General features: G+C 35.6%; 2 protein-coding genes across 4 annotated transcripts; one reads left to right on the plus strand and one right to left on the minus strand.

Moving 5' to 3' along the window:
• The first annotated feature begins 12434 nt into the window (after positions 1-12434).
• On the plus strand, positions 12435-17090 carry LOC127083085 (receptor-like serine/threonine-protein kinase SD1-8). The gene is made up of 7 exons (XM_051023319.1): positions 12435-13852; positions 15068-15220; positions 15322-15512; positions 15667-15877; positions 15976-16213; positions 16303-16453; positions 16548-17090. The coding sequence occupies exons 1-7, from the start codon at positions 12562-12564 to the stop codon at positions 16863-16865; spliced, it is 2553 nt and encodes an 850-aa protein (XP_050879276.1). The 5' UTR covers positions 12435-12561; the 3' UTR covers positions 16866-17090.
• Positions 16973-20741, minus strand: LOC127083092 (receptor-like serine/threonine-protein kinase SD1-8). 3 transcript variants are annotated; one of them, XM_051023330.1, is made up of 7 exons: positions 19441-20741; positions 18974-19135; positions 18700-18890; positions 18169-18379; positions 17840-18077; positions 17582-17729; positions 16973-17451 (listed from the first exon to the last, which is right to left on the minus strand). In XM_051023330.1, exons 1-7 carry the CDS (start codon positions 20714-20716, stop codon positions 17140-17142), a joined length of 2538 nt encoding a protein of 845 aa, XP_050879287.1. In that variant the 5' UTR covers positions 20717-20741; the 3' UTR covers positions 16973-17139. The 3 variants fall into 3 exon arrangements, with proteins under 3 accessions (XP_050879287.1, XP_050879303.1, XP_050879296.1); XM_051023339.1 differs by lacking the exon at positions 16973-17451 and having other exon boundaries at positions 17589-17729; positions 17828-18077; XM_051023346.1 differs by lacking the exons at positions 18169-18379; positions 18700-18890; positions 18974-19135; positions 19441-20741 and having other exon boundaries at positions 17828-17965.
• Positions 20742-21285: the final 544 nt, after the last annotated feature.

Here is a 21285-nt window from a genome sequence, read left to right on the forward strand (position 1 = left end):
ATAGTTCAACCTCACCGATCAAACCCAGATACGGCTATCAAGCTCACTAGTCCCACTCATTTGAGACCTAGTGACTCACTCACTAATTCCTCACCATGGGAATTAGCTACCACCATAAAGGCTATGCTATGCACGCTAAATCACCTAGCATGCAAACATCAACAACAATCCACAATAACTTACTCACTAATTCCTCACCATGGGAATTAGCTACCACCATAAAGGCTACGCTATGCACGCTAAATCACCTAGCATGCAACCATCAACAACAATCCACAATGGACATATGCTCACACTCTAAGCCATAAACAGTCCATCATACATCATACATACATCACACTCCAATCCACAATAGATATATTCACAGCATTATGCATATCATCATACATCATCAATTTTTCACTTTTCAAACAGTGTTAACCGGTTAACACCCTGGGTTAACCGGTTAACGCAAAACAGAACGCGCTTCCTGGCAAATTTTAACAGTGTTAACCGGTTAACGCCCTGGGTTAACCGGTTAACGCAAGACAAAAATTAATTCTTTTAATTATCATAACAGTGTTAACCGGTTAACGCCCTGGGTTAACCGGTTAACGCAAAACAGAAAGCTGTTCCTGCGCTAACACGAAACAGAATGCAGATTTCCCCGCATTTTTCGCCGTTGGAGGACTTCCGGACCTCCGATTTCGATTCCGTAAAAAGCTACACGTCTAGAAATTTACAACTCACCCAAATATAGATTCAATTACAGTTTTAACATAATTTGTTCATCACAATTTGCAGCATTCATCATCCCAATTATGGTCAATTCAATGGCTTATTACTACCCATTACATGTTAACCCATAATACCCATTAAACGACGATAAACCCCCCTTACCTGAGTTAATCCGGCAAATCCTTCTTTGACCTTCAACAACCCTTGTTCTCTTGCTCTTCCTCTTTGCCCTTTTTCCACTTTTGAGTCGCTTCTCTGCTTTCACGTGAAAAACCTTTTTACCAAATGGGACTCTTTTCTGATTCCAACTTTATATTCCAATAATAATAATCCAATAATATTCCAATTATTTAATTAAATTAATAAATATACTATTAACTTAAATTAAATAATTATCATATTTTATCGGGGTGTTACAACTCTCCCCCACTAAAAGAGTTTTCGTCCTCGAAAACATACCTCAAGCGAATAACTCTGGATAAGACTCCTTCATCTGACTCTCAAGTTCCCAAGTCATATTGCCGCCTGCTGGTCCTCCCCAAGCTACCTTTACCAAGGCAATCTCTTTACCCCGCAACTGCTTCAACTCTCGATCCTCGATCCTCATAGGTGATGTTTCCACAATCAGGTTATCTCTCACCTGTACATCATCTACTTGGACCACATGCGACGGATCAGGAATGTACCCCCTCAACTGAGACACATGAAAAACCTCATGCAAATTTGCAAGTGACGGCGGTAAAGCGATACGATAGGCTACCTCCCCTATCCTCTCCAAAATCTGATAAGGACCAATAAATCGAGGTGTCAACTTCTTCGACTTCAAAGCTCGACCAACCCCAGTTATCGGAGTAACACGAAGAAACACATGGTCTCCCTCTTGAAACTCAAGCGACTTCCTCCTCTTGTCGTGATAACTCTTCTGACGACTCTGAGCAATCCTCATCTTCTCCTGAATCATCTTAATCTTTTCCGTAGTTTGTTGAACAATCTCCGGTCCAACCACAACACTCTCACCGGACTCATACCAACATAAAGGTGTCCGACATCTCCTACCATACAAAGCTTCAAACGGTGCCATACCAATGCTCGAATGAAAACTATTGTTGTAGGTAAACTCAATCAAAGGTAAATAACAATCCCAAGCACCCCCCTTTTCCAAAACACAAGCCCTCAAAAGATCCTCCAGTGACTGAATCGTCCTCTCAGTCTGACCATCAGTCTGCGGATGATATGCAGAACTCAATCTCAGCTTAGTTCCCAAAGCCCTCTGCAAACCTTCCCAGAACTTCGATGTAAATCTAGGATCTCTGTCCGAAACAATACTCGACGGAATACCATGCAAACTTACAATTTTCTCAATATACAACTCAGCTAATCTCTCTAGCGGATAATCCATTCTGATAGGAATGAAATGAGCCGATTTTGTCAATCTGTCAACAATCACCCAAATAGCTTCAAAATTCTTAATTGTCCTCGGTAAACCAGAAACAAAATCCATACTGATACTATCCCACTTCCACTCTGGAATAGCCAACGGTTGCATTAGCCCGGACGGCTTCTGATGCTCAATCTTTGACTTCTGACAAGTCAAACAAGAATAAACAAAACTCGCAATTTCTCTTTTCATTCCCGGCCACCAAAATAACTTTTTCAAATCATGATACATCTTCGTAGCCCCAGGATGAATACTCAGGCCACTACGATGTCCTTCCTCAAGAATACTCTTCTTAAGTTCGGTAACATCCGGAATACACACCCGATTACCAAATTTCAAAACACCATTCTCATCAACTCTGAATTCACCACCTTGACCTTGATTCACTAGAGTCAACTTATCAACCAAAAGCACATCGGATTTCTGACCCTCTCTAATCTCATCCAGAATACCACTCGTTAACTTCAACATTCCCAATTTAACACTATTGTGAGTACTCTCACACACCAAACTCAAGTCTCTAAACTGCTCAATTAAATCCAATTCCTTAACCATTAACATAGACATATGCAATGATTTCCGACTCAATGCATCAGCCACTACGTTTGCTTTACCCGGATGGTAATTCAAACCAAAGTCATAATCCTTCAGAAACTCTAACCATCTCCTCTGTCTCATATTCAAGTCTTTCTGATCAAACAAATACTTTAAACTTTTATAGTCACTGAAAACCTCAAATCTTGACCCGTACAAGTAATAACCTTCTTTTTAACTCTTGGAAACCTTCTTCACATTTTGAGTCCCAAACAAACGCTTGCCCCTTTCTAGTCAACATCGTCAACGGTAACGCCAACTTAGAAAATCCCTCAATGAATTTCCTATAATAACCTGCAAGTCCAAGAAAACTCCTTATCTCAGAAACTGACTTCGGAGCTTCCCACTTAGATACCGCTTCTATCTTAGAAGGATCAACAGCAACACCACCTCTTGAAACCACATGACCAAGAAAACTAACCTCTTCTAACCAAAATACACACTTAGACAGTTTAGCAAATAACTTCTTTTCTCGTAGAACTCCTAAAACCACTCTCAAATGTTCAGCATGCTCTTCTTCAGATTTCGAATACACCAAAATATCGTCAATAAACACCACAACAAACTTGTCTAGGTACGGATGGAAAATCCTATTCATATACTCCATAAATACCCCAGGCGCATTAGTCACACCAAAAGGCATTACAGAATACTCATAATGTCCATACCTTGTTCTGAAAGCAGTCTTCTGAATATCCTCAGTTTTCACACGTATCTGATGATACCCCGACCTCAAATCTATTTTGCTGAACACACTCGCACCAACCAACTGATCCATCAAATCATCAATCCTCGGCAAAGGATACCGATTCTTGATCGTCACTTTATTCAGTTTCCTGTAGTCCACACACAACCTCATTGTACCTTCTTTCTTCTTAACCAATAACACTGGTGCGCCCCACGGTGACACACTCGGACGAATAAATTTCTTATCCAACAGATCTTCCAGCTGACTCTTCAATTCAGTTAACTCAACAACAGACATACGGTACGGAGCCATCGATATCGGCCTAGTACCAGGTACCAATTCAATCGAGAACTCAACTTCACGCTCTGGCGGTAATTCATTCACTTCTTCAGGAAACACATCAGGAAAATCACACACCACGGCTAGATCGCAAATCACCAGTTTATCTTTAGCCTCCAAAGTCGCTAACAGCATAAACAACTCTGCCCCATCTGCTACTGCCTCATTCACCTGCCTTGCTGATAGAAACCAACTCTTTCCTTCCTCAATCTCAGGAAAGATCACAGTCTTATCAAAATAGTTGATATAAACTCGGTTAAACACCAACCAGTTCATACCCAGGATAACATCAATCTGCACTAGTGGAAGACACACAAGGTCCATCCCAAAGTCTCTACCAAAAATACTCAAAGGGAAATTTAAACAAACTGAAGTAGTAGTCACTGAACCCTTCGCAGGAGTATCAATCACCATACTCCCAAGCATCTCAGATCTCTCTAATTTAAGTTTCACAGCACAATCCAAAGATATAAAGGAATGAGTCGCGCCTGTGTCAATAATAGCTACAAGAGGAAAGCCATTAATATAACACGTACCTCGGATCAAACGATCATCTGCAGAAGTCTCAGAACCCGATAAAGCAAAGACCTTGCCTCCCGACTGGTTCTCTCTCTTCGGCTTAGGACACTGTGGACTGATATGACCCACCTCTCCACAGTTGAAACAAGTCATAGTCTTCAACCGACACTCTGCAGCCAAGTGACCACCTTTGCCACACTTGAAACACTTCTTCTCAGTACTGGTACACTCATGGATACGATGTCCAGCCTGACCACATCTGTAACACTTAGCAGGGGCACTGGAGTCTCCCCCACTAGGTCTCTTCATCCCACTCTGTCTCTGGAAACCTTTGCCAGCTGCATACGGTTTCCCACGATCATTCTGATTCTTGCCTTTCCTATCAACCCTCTGCTGATAGCTCTCCGCTCTGGCCTTGGTATCCTGTTCAAAAATCCTGCAACAGTCCACCAAGTCAGAAAACACTCTAATCCGCTGATACCCAATAGCCTGCTTGATCTCGGGACGTAACCCGTTCTCAAACTTCACACATTTTGAAAATTCCCCAGTAGCCTCATCATAGGGAGTGTAATACTTCGACAGCTCTGTGAACTTAGCAGCATACTCAGTAACAGACCGGTTGCCCTGCTTCAATTCTAAGAACTCTATCTCTTTCTTTCCTCTGACATCCTCTGGAAAGTACTTCCTCAGGAATCTCTCTCTGAACACCGTCCAAGTGATCTCAGCACTCCCAGCAGCTTCCAACTCAGTGCGGACAGCAACCCACCAATCATCTGCTTCCTCTGACAGCATATGCGTACCGAACCTGACCTTCTGGTTATCGGCACACTCAGTCACTCGGAAGATCCTCTCGATCTCCTTCAACCACTTCTGAGCACCATCTGGATCGTATGCTCCCTTGAACATTGGAGGATTGTTCTTCTGGAACTCACTCAGTTGACGAGCAGCTCCCAATCCCACAACATTCGGATTCCCTCCAAGTACTCCAGCTAGCATACCCAGAGCCTCAGCAATCGCAGCATCGTCTCTACCTCTTCCAGCCATCTCTATTCTGAGTTAATCCAACAAGCTAAAACAATAAGTACGGATAGGATTACACAACACCTATCACATACAGGGAAACAGAATAATTACGACTCGACTCGACCGACTATGCTCTGATACCACTAATGTAACACCCTTCTAAAATACCCCAATAATTAATTAAAACAACAAAATATAAATCAGAGTAGATATGCAATTTCAGGGTGTCACACTTGACACTTCACACCATTCATCAAAATAACTGGTCATGCTCATTTATTAATCAAAACAAGGCATTGCACAATCCGCAACGGATAGAAATCTAACAACATGCAAACCATGTAATCACATTACATGTAAAACTGTTCAACAACCACAAATGAAAACAAAGTAAACATCCCGTCCCGATGTTACATATACCAGAGCATGACCCACTAAGGAACTACACTAGACTCCAAGCACTAGCTTCTACTCAATCACTGCTCGTTACCTGAAACATAGTTGTAAGGGTGAGTTCCTCAATCGATATAATAAGCATTATAAAATATCATGTAATGCTAAGTAAATTAACACATTCATCACCCTAATCAGATCACACATTCAGCAACGACAACATCAACTCAAATCATACTCAACACAAACACAAAACACACGTATAATATTGGAATACATCCATTCATATTATACGCCATACATACATTATGCAATGAGACTCCATGCATGCGGTACCGACTATTCGTGAACACATAGTTCAACCTCACCGATCAAACCCAGATACGGCTACCAAGCTCACTAGTCCCACTCATTTGAGACCTAGTGACTCACTCACTAATTCCTCACCATGGGAATTAGCTACCACCATAAAGGCTATGCTATGCACGCTAAATCACCTAGCATGCAAACATCAACAACAATCCACAATAACTTACTCACTAATTCCTCACCATGGGAATTAGCTACCACCATAAAGGCTACGCTATGCACGCTAAATCACCTAGCATGCAACCATCAACAACAATCCACAATAGACATATGCTCACACTCTAAGCCATAAACAGTCCATCATACATCATACATACATCACACTCCAATCCACAATAGATATATTCACAGCATTATGCATATCATCATACATCATCAATTTTTCACTTTTCAAACAGTGTTAACCGGTTAACACCCTGGGTTAACCGGTTAACGCAAAACAGAACGCGCTTCCTGGCAAATTTTAATAGTGTTAACCGGTTAACGACCTGGGTTAACCGGTTAACGCAAGACAAAAATTAATTCTTTTAATTATCATAACAGTGTTAACCGGTTAACGCCCTGGGTTAACCGGTTAACGCAAAACAGAAAGCTGTTCCTGCGCTAACACGAAACAGAATGCAGATTTCCCCGCATTTTTCGCCGTTGGAGGACTTCCGGACCTCCGATTTCGATTCCATAAAAAGCTACACGTCTAGAAATTTACAACTCACCCAAATATAGATTCAATTACAGTTTTAACATAATTTGTTCATCACAATTTGCAGCATTCATCATCCCAATTAGGGTCAATTCAATGGCTTATTACTACCCATTACATGTTAACCCATAATACCCATTAAACGACGATAAACCCCCCTTACCTGAGTTAATCCGGCAAATCCTTCTTTGACCTTCAACAACCCTTGTTCTCTTGCTCTTCCTCTTTGCCCTTTTTCCACTTTTGAGTCGCTTCTCTGCTTTCACGTGAAAAACCTTTTTACCAAATGGGACTCTTTTATGATTCCAACTTTATATTCCAATAATAATAATCCAATAATATTCCAATTATTTAATTAAATTAATAAATATACTATTAACTTAAATTAAATAATTATCATATTTTATCGGGGTGTTACAACTGTCACACCCTGATTTTGACCCTGAAACCCGGTTCAATATATTCATCATAGATGTTGCACCTCTACATAACATAACATGCATTCCATACCGCATAATGCCTAGAATATTAGTCAAAATAAATTTTTGGATCTACAGGCAAACCGGTTAAATCAATTTTCAAATATATTTCAAATCAGCAGGCAAAAAATTTCCAAATCAAGCTTGCATACATCAATTTTATTAATCTACGTTTCACGTAGTTTAACCTGGTGTGCTCGATTTATTTTTTGGCTAATTTTCCGGTCACATTTTGATTCGTCTAAGCGTTTTAACCGGTCATTTTTTATTTCACAATTTGACAAAAATATGTATGTTTCCGAGAAGTTTATTTCGCACTGATCATTTCAATCCATTCAATTTATTTTTTCTGACACTTTTGCGATTGATTTTTATTCATTTTGAGTTTGTTTATTTTTATCTTTTTGTCAACATATTCAAAATAATTAAATAGAATTAACTGTAGTTTTGTTTCGATTTTATTGTAATTATTTTTTAGTGTTTAATTTTATTTAGTTGTAATTAGTTTTAATTCTTTTTTTCTCTAACAACACTCAAAAGGGTATTTGTGAAATTTAATTAATTGAAACCCTAGACAATCAGTATATATGCTAAAGTTGGTGACCTGTGAAAAAGAGGATCCACATAAAACCGAGTGGCGTCTCTCCAACGTTTGGGCTCATTTTCCAGAATGAAAACACAAAAACCATGGTCCTCTTGTATTTGACGAACAATACATTATTCTTATCTTTTGGCTACCACCACAGAATAAAAACCTGCTCTTCACTATCATACCATCTCCACACATATCATAATATAGTGAGCCCACTTAAAAAAAAAACCTAGAAAAAATCAAAGAGTACTTTGAAGAAAATGTAGATTTTTCATTAAACCACTAACGTGTAGTCTCTCTCAAATATTCATGCACTCACACTAACATAACACATAACACCTTACCATTTCATTTTTTTTTCTATACACTAAAAAGAACCCCACTTGGAACATCCATTTCTTATGTGCAGTAATCGAAAGTCATCCCTCCGTCGGCTAAGATCCTTCATTCATTTCCACATAAATGCTTTCAGTTTGTTAATTTATTTACTTCATTTTTACTTATCTTGTTTTATTTATTTAGTAATTGTAATAAACTTTTATTTTTATGGTTTGTTTATTTTGTTTGTTAAATTTGGTTTATTTTATATTAATTTTTTTTTTACTATTTCTTTTGATTTTATTTAATGATTTGTTTTAGCATTATTTCTTTCCATTTTAAATTTTGTTATGATATTTAATTTTTTTATTTCTATGTCTTGGTATATTATTTTAAATAGATGGTGTTTATGTAATACATAAAGTCATGTAAATATATTCTTGCATTTGATGTTGTTGTTTAGTTTATTATTGCGTTATGATTTCAGAAGTTTAAATTCAATTTAACTTTTGAAAAAATCGTTCGGACGCATAGATTCAGTTGGCTTAACTTCTTATAGAGTGGTTCTTATATGAATCCACTCTAAGTTAGCCTAGAGCTAAATTCAATTTGCTCTCGATTTCGGTTGGCATTCAGTCCCATGACTTACTATCGGACCTTCTTACAATGAGCTCTTTTCTTTTTGAGTGCTCGCATTTACTTGTATGCATTTCAATTATCCTCAAATCACTGCAAACCATTTTCATAACTAAATTGGAAGAAAAAGACTACCTGGGCGAAAGGTCCAAATGTAGTTCCGAATGTTAGGCCTAAGTTGTAAGAGCTTGCAAGCCATAAGCGTATGCGTTTCCTTCAAAACACTTGTAAATATTTAAACTCTTTTCTTAATAAAATTGAAAAAAAAAGATTACCCGGTGAAAGGTCCAAACGTAGTCCCGAGTATTAGACCCAAGTTGTAAGAGTTTGCAATTCATAAATACTCGTCTTTCAAGCCCAAAAATACATTCAACCAATCAAACTCTTTTTTCGTCGTCGTACGAATGATCAGAAAAACCTTTTCATAAACGAAAGATGTGTTGTCTTAAAATGATGCAAAGCAATCCTTCATCCATAATTGTTGAGTTGAGATAAGTGATGTGTTTTCTGAATGTTGATTTATAAATCCATTCGAGGTGTTGTATACGTCCGCTCCTCATCTGTCTTGGGTAAGCCAATATTTCTCCTCGGTTAATACAAGATAGCTTTCATTAAAATCGACCCATAAACAAATATTTTCTACCCAGAACTACGCGTGTCTTGAGTTCTCTATTGAGATACGTAGGAGCAGGATTGCGAAATCTTGTCAGGCCCATTAATAAAAAACTTAGGCTTAGTCCCCTTCGTTATAAAAAATCCCAAAACATCTCCTCCTTTATTTTGATCATATTCTTCTTTCCCTCATAATAACTTGAGAAGCCTAACATTTCAAACTAACACTAACGCGCACAATTAACCTAATGGTTCCCGTTGAGTACAACGGACGTGGGGGGTGCTAATACCTTCCCCTTGCGTAATCGACTCCTGAACCCTGATTTGGTTGCGACGATCATAATCATTGTCGTTTTTTCTTGGGTTTTACCGATATTTCCCCTTTCCTTTTTAGGAGTAAATAAAATTCGGTGGCGACTCTATTTAGTCCATCATACGAGTGTGCGGTTGCGCTTCACTAAGTCGTGTTCTCATTTTTTTGAGGTGCGACACAAATCAACCAGTTTTATGGTATCAACAAGTTATGGTTTCAACTGTTTATGCAACTGGTTATAGTCTATGATCAACCAGTTATAATATGGCATGTTATGCAACTGATCTTTGATATAAGATCAACTAGTTTTATGGTATCAACAACTTATGGTTTCAATTGCTATGGTCTGTTATGGAATGTATAGTGATGTTATGGTTATTTAATTTCAAAATCAAGTCAAATTATGGTTTGTTTTAAGTAAATAAACAAGTCATGGTATCAAATGATACAAGTTGATACACAATAATGTAATTTCATTTCATTATCAAGTCAAGTTACACAATATTGAATCTTTCAACATAGAACTGTTACAACACATAACCTAAACATGTTGGATCTTTCAAATTAAACTAACAATGTTACAAAATAGAACCTAAGCATACAACACCAATGCAAGTAAGATCCTATTTCATTATTGTTAAAACAACTAATGAAATTAAGACAACGATGTTAATCATCCAGTTGAACTTCAAACGCTTCTTCAATAATTTCATCTTCTTCTTCATTTCTCCATCTTTCACCTTTTGCTTCTCATCATTCAAATTCTGCATTAATGAGGAAATAACTTCCTTTACTCTTGGATTCATTACTCCATCCAATCAAACAAAGTGGCTACACTTCTTGTAACCTTGCATTTGCAGAAATCAATGGAGTAAAAGGAAGATACATCAGTGGTGATATAACATAAAAGAGAAGAACATCAAAAATAGCATAAACAAAATCGTACCTTATACATTCCACAATCATAAAAACGACATCCTGGGTTTGGATTAGTCCATGTTGTCATCAATGGAACATCCATACCACAATGAACGATTTATGTAGCTACTTCTTGAAACTGATTTCTGAGACATTTTAAAGGAGGAAGACGACTTGGCAAGGTAACAAAAATGGAGGATTGTAAATGGGAAACAGAATCCGTGCTTGATTTCAAACTGGAAGACGAAGACATCTAAGGTTCCAAGTGTGTGTTTCTGGGTTTCCATTAATAAAGGTCATAATAAAAATTCAATTAAAATTATTATTTAAGTTAAAATTGTTTTTTAATACTAAAATTAAATACTGTAAAATAAAACATTTATTAAAAACGATGTGGATGTATAACACATGTGTCATGTCATTAATGAAACTGGCAATTAGAGGGGACCATGGAAATCCAAGGAAGTAAACTTTAGGGACCAAAAAAGTAATTTTCAAAATATGGGACTAAATTTTAAAAAAACTTCAAAATAAGGGAATGAAAAGTGCATTTATGCTAAATATTTAATTTTAAATTAGATGGATATTAATTATTTATATATCCAAAAAAAATGTCATATATATATATATATATATATATATATATATATATATATATATATATATATATATATATATATATATATATATATATATATATATATATATATATATATATATATATATATATATATATATATATATATATACACACACCAAATAACTCTTTAAAATAAATAATTTTAGGTTAAAAAAATAATTTTAAAATTCAAAGCATCCAAAATTTAAAGAATCAAATATTTAATTTTATCTTACATTTTTAGATGTATTTATCGTACAATTTTTTCTTCAATAATATATAATAACTAAATATATATTAAATTTTTTATGTATTTCAATTATTAAATTTATTCAATTCAAAATTATAACGATTTAAATTCAATATTTATCACATTCAATTAATTAACATAAATATATATTTGACTTAAATAGTGGATTGGTCCCGGCAAATTGACATGTTTTTCAATTTGATCCTGATTTTTTTTGTTTGAGAATAATCTCTGAATGTAAATCTTTTTGATTTTAATCATTAAAATCAAAATTCGCAAAAAAAAACTGAATTTTCTTTCAAATTTTTCTTTTACGGACTTAAACCAAAATAATTTAAACCAAAATAATGTTATTCAATTTTTCAATTTTCATAGGTCTTTCAAATTTTTGTTAATTTGTTTTTTAGTTTTTCTAATATTCAACCTATTTATTACAAGTTTTTTTTAATAGAAACAACATAACATATAATTTATTTATTTTGCAAAATATTATTATTTTTTTAAATCTCTCTCTTTGATAATTTTCTTTTAAGATATATTTATATAATATTATTAACCTTAATCTATATTAGTATCAATTTAAAAACACTATCAATAATATGATATTGAAAAGCAATAAATTAATTAAAAGGTTTCTAAAAATAACAATAAAGTTGAATAATTATAATTTAATAAATTACTTATTTAATTTTTTTTGTCATATAAATAAGTCATCTGACAAGTAAGCTGATTTAAAATATTTGAAATAGACAAAATAGATGAATACAAAATGAAATGATTAATAAAATATGCCTTATGCAAGCAATTATCCTAGCATTGACCTGGCAAAAAAAATGGATCCTATTCACACAGAAAAGATAAACTATTTGGTAGTAAAAACTAACAGCGATAGTTTCTCTTTTGAAAGTGAAAAAGAATCAACTACTTAGTGCCCGGGTCAACTCGTTCTTCTTTCTTCTCCACCTACATCTTAATAACTCCAAATAAATCAATATTATTAAAAACTACTGTACTCCATTTCTCTCCCACACACAATTCTCAAACATGCGACGAGGTTTCTTCTTCTTGTTCTTCTTCCTCTTCTTGTTCATCACAATCTCAACCTCTACCGTCACAGACACCTTAACCTCAACACAAATTCTCAGAACAAATCAAACCCTTGAATCTCTTCAGGGATCATTCGTTCTTGGTTTCATCTCAGGAACATATTCCAACCTTTATTTAGCCATATGGTACAAAAACATCCCAGACACAGTTGTTTGGGTCGCAAACAGAGACAACCCTCTTCAAAATTCAACCGACAGCTTTCTCAAAATCGCTGACGATGGAAACATAGTACTTCTCAACTCATCATCACTTTCCAACAACAACAATATCGTTTGGTCTTCGAATCAAACAAATGCGAATAACCAAGTTCTTGTTCTTCAGCTTTTAGACACTGGAAATTTAGTACTCAGAGAAACAAACGTGAATGATCCAACAAAATATCTATGGCAAAGCTTCGATTACCCGACAGATACTTTGTTACCAACCATGAACATGGGTTGGAACTTCGACAAAAAAACTGAAAAACACTTAACATCTTGGAAGATCACAGGTAAAGATCCTTCTTCAGGTGATTATTCGTTCAAGATTGATTTTCATGGTTTACCAGAAGTTTTCCTGCGGAATGATGATAGCATAATATACCGAAGTGGACCTTGGAATGGTGAAAGATTCAGCGGTGTACCAGAGATGCAACCTGGTACAGATTCAATAGTTTTCAGTTTCTCATCAAACGAACACGGTGTTAACTACTCGTTTTCGATTGAAAATAAGTCGATTTTTTCGAGACTTATAGTGAATTCCAATGGTCAACTTCAACGTCTTACTTGGGTTCAAAGTAGTAAAACATGGACAACGTTTTGGTATGCGCCGAAAGATCAATGCGATGAATACAGAGAATGTGGTCCTTATGGTGTATGTGATTCCAACGCTTCGCCGGTTTGTGAATGTGTGAAAGGCTTTAGTCCTAGGAATGAACAAGCTTGGAAATTGAGAGATGGATCTGATGGGTGTGTGAGGGATACGGATTTGGATTGTGAAAGTGATAAGTTTTATCATATGGAGAATGTGAAGTTACCTGAGACAACATCTGTGTTTGTGAACAGAACAATGGAGATTGATGAATGTGGTGAACTGTGTCATGAGAATTGTTCTTGTACTGGTTATGCTAATGATTATGCAACAAATGGAGGAACTGGTTGTGTTATGTGGTTTGATGAACTTAATGATATTAGAAATTATCCTAATGGTGGACAAGATCTCTTTGTTAGATTAGCAGCTTCTGAGCTAGGTATGTTTCTTGTGTTTCTTTCTCTTATTTTTGTTAGTTTACGATTGATTGTTAGAAATTAGGATGAGTAAGTTTGGTTAAGGCAATTTAATTGATAGCTGTGCAGAGATATCTGACCGAAGAGATTAAAATCTGTATATGTAACGTCCACTTAAAAATTCTGACCATTAGGCCATTAGACCAAAAGAAATGAGAATTTAGTGGTAGTAGTAGACACATTTTTTACTATAGATTTGAATATTAGTTTGTGACAAGTTGTAGTAGATTAATGAAAAATGTGTTGCATGAAGGTTCTCTTCAAACTTGTGCATCTAATGTGGTATGTGAGTTGTGAGGAAGAACTAAAGTTGTGAGCAAATTGAATTTCTCCACGTATCATTTGTTTGGTTGTTGGGCCCATTTACTTTCTGACATGGGCCGACCTTTTGACTTTCTTGGGCCCATTCAATTTTCTAGGTATACTAACATTGAAAATGAGATATCTATCACATTCACATTGTATATTATTATTTATTGTCTAAAGTTTAGACTTGTACTTGCGCATGCATTGATGCATTTTTGAATTTGAGTTTGGAAAACAAAATTGAACTTTGGTTGGAGTAGAAAAAGATGTTATAGAGACCTTGGTGATTTGCCAATGGTTGGTAGGATTTTGGTATGTGTCATAGAGGGATATAATTAGGCAACTTAATTTTATACATTTTGGTGGGAGTAGGTGCCCTTCCACAATTGCATTCAAATTCAAAACAATAAACCCATCTTTTATATATTTATTGGAAGTGATTAATTGATATAGACGGACACTATAAAGATTTTTACACTGTCAATTAATTACAACCATTGATTTATTTAATATGTTTGATTTTTATTTTAACCACTTAAAAAGTAATACAAACGAATGATTGTGATACATTGATAGTGTAAAATTTTTTACACCGACAATACATAACAATTAATCTCTTATAAAAAATCTGATTAACTATACTATGCCTAAAAATATGTTGGTTTAATTCACGTTATATATAGTTGAATTAATCATGATTTTGACCGTGAATTGAACTAACCAATTGTTTAACTGAATCATATTTTTGCAAATAGTTAATCATGTGTCACACGGGTGTAACTGTGTAAGAAAAAAGTTTTTGCCAAAAGTTTTCCTATAAAATATATCTTTTGACTGCTAGAACAAATGTTAAAAAAAATACTTTTTCTCAGATAACTCAGGATCTACTAGTGGCTCTCACAAGAAAAGTCATAAAGCTGAGATTATAGGAATCACAATTTCTGCAGCTGTTATAGTTTTGGGACTGTGTATCCTTTTATGTAAGAAGAGGAAATTGCTAAGTCATGGAAAGACAGACAACAGAGGTAATGCACAAGTACTATATATATGTATCTCCTTAAAAAAACATAAATGCATTATGAATATGATATTTATGTTCATCTTTTGGTTCTTGTCATTAAACTAGGTTCTATCCAAAGAAGTAGAGATTTGTTGATGAGTGAGGTGGTTTTTTCAAGTAATAGAGGAACCTCAGGAGACAGGAACATGGATGAACTAGACTTGCCCATGTTTGATTTTAATACCATAATTATAGCTACAAATGACTTCTTGGAAGAAAATAAACTCGGACAAGGAGGTTTTGGTAGTGTTTACAGGGTAAGTTGTTTTTCTTTTCAGGTTCAATGAATAACTGATGTATTTGGTCTATATGGATATCATATACTTCAGTTAATAGTAGCGACTAGAGAGAGTATAATGTAAAACATATATTCTAACACTAACAGAGTTTTTGTGGTTTTGATGATCCCAGGGAAGGTTGATTGAAGGGCAAGAAATTGCGGTCAAGAGGTTATCAAAAACTTCGGGGCAAGGAAATGAAGAATTTAAGAATGAGGTCAAGTTAATTGCCAAGCTTCAACATCGAAACCTTGTTCGGCTTTTAGGTTGTTGCATTGACAATGATGAGAAGCTTCTTGTGTATGAGTATATGAAAAATAGAAGCCTTGATTCCATTTTGTTTGGTGAGTTTCCGTAACATTTTGTATCCTAAATCTTTTTCTTTCTGCATAATGTGGACATAATTTTTCTTACTCTATATTGTATTATTAATGATTTCCAGACAAAGCTAGAAAACCCTTATTGGACTGGAAAAAGCGATTCGACGTTATATGCGGAATCGCTAGAGGGCTTCTTTATCTGCATCATGATTCAAGACTCAGGATTATCCATAGGGATCTCAAGGCCAGCAATATTCTACTTGACGGTGAAATGAATCCAAAAATATCAGATTTTGGAATGGCTAGAATATTTGGCCATGATCAAACAGAAGCAAATACATTGCGAGTCGTCGGAACATAGTGAGTAACACAATGTTGCATTAGAGTACTCTCTAATAAAAGACCAAATATAAGAGTCTTCTCATTTTGTATGATTTTTCAACGTGCAGTGGCTATATGTCTCCTGAATATGCTATGGACGGAAACTTCTCGGTAAAATCAGATGTTTTTAGCTTTGGAGTTCTTGTGCTAGAGATTATAAGTGGAAAGAAAAATAGAGGATTCTACTACGCGAACGATGATATGAATCTTCTAAAGAATGTAAGTTAGAGTGATTCTTCAATTAGTACTATGATTTAATCTTCTACGAAATCCAAAGTACTGCGAAAGAACTGATAATGTTTTCTTGTTGTAGGCATGGGGACAGTGGAGAGAAGGAAATGCATTGGAACTCATTGATTCGTCGATTCGCAATTCATATACAGAATCCGAAGTTCTTAGATGCATACATGTTGGACTATTGTGCGTCCAAGAACGCGCCGAAGATAGGCCAACAATGCCTTCAGTTCTCTTGATGCTTGGAAGTGAAACCGCACTAATGCCAGAACCTAGAAGTCCAGGGTTTTCCCTTGGAAGATCAAAGAATCCTCCGGAGACCGATTCATCTTCAAGTAAACAAGACGAAACATGGAGTGTGAACCAAGTTACAGTCACATTGCTTGATGCTAGGTAGAAAAAGTAGTAAAAGAAACATGACATCATGATCATCAAACATATTTGTATAGTCCTAGAAAATCAGAAACATGAAAATATGTTTCTGTAAATAGACTTTAGTAGCAGTTGCGAATTCGATTCTGTAGAGTTTACTTTTGATGTGGTTAACACTCATTTTGTACTCATACAATCTTATAATGATACCGTATTTAATGATATAAAATTTTGACATGATATAAAATCTCGAATAAAGTTCAATGTGTAGAAATCAACATGATTCTTACATAATTTATCTATCTGCCATTTACTATTGTAACTGTGACTTGGTTTATTGAGTGTGATTCTTCTTGCCTAGCCGAAGATGAATCGGATTCACCTGGATTTCTTCCAAGGACGAATCCGGGATGCTTCGGTTGTGGCAGCATTGTCGTTTCGCTATTCAACATCATCACCACCGAAGGCATTGTGGGCCTGTCTTCTATTTTCTCTTGGACACATATTAGGCCTACATTTATGCATCTTATAACTTCAGATTCTGAATATGAATCTGCATACGATGAATCGATTAGTTCCAATACTTTCCCTTCGTTCCATAGCCTCCATGCCTACGACAAAACATAATCGGATAATATAAGTTAAATTAGCACATAATAACGTAAGATCGCATGAATGCGGTCCTGGCTTAGAATTTTGCTAATAAACGATCATTCAAATAAACTAGGCCTTTTTGCTTACATGTCCAAGGAGATTTAGATCATCTGAGAAATGAAATCCTCGATTCTTCATGCCGCTTATGATCTCCAACACGAGAACTCCAAAACTAAAAACATCTGATTTCACCGAAAAATATCCTCCCATTGCATATTCAGGAGACATATAGCCACTATATCAGATCAAAAACATTTATTCATACATTAATAAACGAAGTAAACTAAGCATGAGATTATGTATTAAACAAAATTAAACTAAGCATTTGGTTACCATAACACTCACTATGTTCCAACAACTCTCTTTGTATTCGAGTGTGTTTGATCCTTGTCGAAAATTCTAGCAATCCCGAAATCTGATATCTTTGGATTCATTTCTCTATCAAGTAGAACATTGCTTGCTTTGAGATCTCTATGGATAATTCTAAATCTTGAGTCATGATGAAGATAAAGTAACCCTTTGGCTATTCCACATATGATGTTGAATCTCATAGGCCAATCTAGCTTGGAATTCTTTGCTTGGTCTGAAATTTCATTAGTTGTGATAAGATTTATCAATAATTTGAATACACCGCAATTCGATTAGACTTTGCCAATGAACATTTATAAACTCACCAAATAAAATAGAGTCTAGGCTGTTATTTTCCAAGTACTCATAGATCAGCATCTTCTCATCTTTCTCAATGCAGCAACCGAAGAGACGTACAAGATTTCGATGTTGAAGCTTTGCGATTGATCTTACCTCGTTCTTGAATTCTACATTTCCTTGTCCTGAGCTTGTTGACAACCTCTTCACAGCAATTTCCTGGCCATCAACTAGCCTGCCCTGTATTTTTCATATTTACTTGTATTGATTTTGTCATAAATCAAAGAATGCTTATGAATTACTAGTTTATATGTATCACCAACACTTCTGATTGAAGGCATGTCCGGTGTCGGACACTGCTTGATAGCGCTAATCTATAAAGCACTGGCACGGACACCTGACATAATGTTGACTTTGACACGACGATACTTGTAATAATTTGAGAAAACTATTTAATTCAATATTATCACATGCCTTAGTATCAGACAACGGACACGGCTTCGATCGCGTCGATGTTATAGAGGTACTATTGTGCATGTAAATAATGGAAAATTATTTACCTTATAAACTGTTCCAAAGCCTCCTTCTCCAAGTTTATTTGCTAAAGAGAAGCAGTTTGTAGCATCTGCTATGACATGAAATTCAAACTGTGGCAATTCAAGTTCATCGATGTTCCTCTCATCGGAATATTCTCCGCTATTTGAAAACTTCACCTCATGTAACAATGTTTTCTGACCTTTATCAGAATGACCTGGTTTAGAGAAAACAAGAAAAAACCATTTTATGAAACTGAAACAAGAATCACCTAATTTAGAAAACATTATGCGCAAGTACCTCTCTGATTAGTATTCACTTTCTGTATTCTCTTCAATTTTCTTCTCTTCCTCAAAATGAATATAATCACTCCCAAAATCAAGATAGCTATAGCAATTGTAATTCCAGCAATCTTTCCTGCATTCTTTTGGGACCCTCCTGCAGATCCTGCATCAGCTTCATCTGAAAAGAACAAGACCTTTTATTAAATAGTCTCGATCGCAGTCGAAAAACAATGCTCAAATATTACTGATCAGGTCATCTTTGAGGGCGTGCAAGGAGGTTTACCACACAAGGCCTAAAATTTTTAGCGGTTAAACCGCACCTAAATATGCCTCATAAAATCTTTATAATGGTTAAATAGGGCCTCTAATTAGTGATAGTCGAACTATGGTTAACTTACACATAGCCTCCAAAAATTTAAAACTGTGTTACTGATGCAGTCTCAATCGCGATTAACGGTAATAAAACATAAAGAAATGACTTGCCTACATCAGAAGCTGCTAATCTGATAAACAGATCTTGTCCAGCTTCAGAAAACTGTCTCATATCAACAAGACTATAATTCCACATGACACAACCAGTTCCGCCGTTCGTGATCACTTCATTCGCATACGCAGTGCAAGAACAATCATCGAGACACATCTTTTCACATTCGAACAACGTCATGCTCTTGTTCACAAACACATTTCTAGTATCCGGCAATTGCACAGCCTTCAATTGCAAGAACTTATCCTTACCACATTCCAATTCCGTTTTCCTCACACACCCGTCCGAAAAATTTCTCAAATCCCATTGCCTTTGATTCTTGACATCAAATCCCGTCACACACTCGCATATAGGAAAAGCATTCGCGTCGCAAATACCAAAAGGACCGCAAGCTCCATAATGATCACAATCTACAGCTGGTGCAAACCAAACTTTGCTCCAACTCTTGGTGCTCCAAATCCACGCGTAACGCTCGATTGAACCCGTCGAATTCACAATAAGTCTAGACAAATTAGACTGAAGTAACCCCGCCGGATAGTAATAAGCTTGATGATTATCAGCAACTATTTCATCATTAAGCTCCGCTATAGTATTTAGTATCGGTACACCACCGAAAGTTTTACCATTCCACGAACCCGTTCTAAACACCCGCTGTTGCTTGTTCCACAAGTAAATATCTGTAACACCATGAAAATCAAGACTAAAATAACAATCTCCGGTTGACGGATCATCTTGACTTTTCCACGACGTTACTCGAATCTCCACACGAGTATCAAGGTTCCAACCGAGCTTCATACCCGGTAACAAAGTATCGGTCGGATGATCAAAACTCTGCCATATATAGTTAGTGTTGTTCTTCTCTTGTTCTTCTATGAGAACCAAATTTCCATTATCCAAAAGACGAAGAACAGGATTTGAAACCGAGGAAACAGTTTGATTCGATGACCATATGATGCTACTTTCTTGGTTGAGAAGAATCAAGCTTCCATCATCTTGAATCTTGAGAGTTCCATTAGAATTTTGAAGAGGAGTGTCTCTATTTGCAACCCAAACAAATGTTTTATCTGGAAAATCTTTGTACCATATACCTATGTACCATTTTGAAGATGTTGTATTGAAGAAACCAAACTCAAAAACATTTTTTGGAGATGCAAGGGTTTGGTTATATACTAGAGATTGTGATGAAGTTAATGTATCAGAAGAGATTGCAGAAATGAAAAAACTTGCACAAAATATGAAGTAGATGTGGAATTTTGCAGAAGTGGACCTTTTCATTTTTGCAATGTTTGTTCATAAAATAAAAAATAAAAAGCTTTTTTTCTTATGTTGCATTTTAAGATGAATAATCTTGGGTGTCAATAATTCAAAAGGAAGACGTAAATTATTGACTTTTTGGATTGATTTGTAAGATAAAAAGTTTACTCAAATCTTGGAGTTGACTGCATAGTGCATACGTAATAGCATACACATAAGGGTTTAAAAAACTGTCTATTCTGCAACAAAACCGTATCCGAAGGTACAGTTAATACTGTTAACACAAATTTTATAACACAGATGTGAGATCTCTTTCATGGATGATTTATAAATATTTTTATAAGTACTCTTTGAATTTTGAAAATCTTGAAGTCTATGTGACTCTGATGATTTCTCGGATAAAAAAAGTTATAGCTAATTCACACCGTAACTACCGGAATCATGTTGATTGTAACATTTGTATGTATTAAAATCGTGAAAGTCTTTATATTAGAACTCGACACCGGTGCCATATGGTTGATGCATTTACGCTTCATCAATGTGAGTCTTGCACAATAGATTGGAAAATAAATAAAATTAATAAATGCGAT

Source organism: Lathyrus oleraceus, chromosome 1, assembly GCF_024323335.1.
Source record: "Lathyrus oleraceus cultivar Zhongwan6 chromosome 1, CAAS_Psat_ZW6_1.0, whole genome shotgun sequence".
Taxonomy (NCBI): Eukaryota; Viridiplantae; Streptophyta; class Magnoliopsida; order Fabales; family Fabaceae; genus Lathyrus; species Lathyrus oleraceus.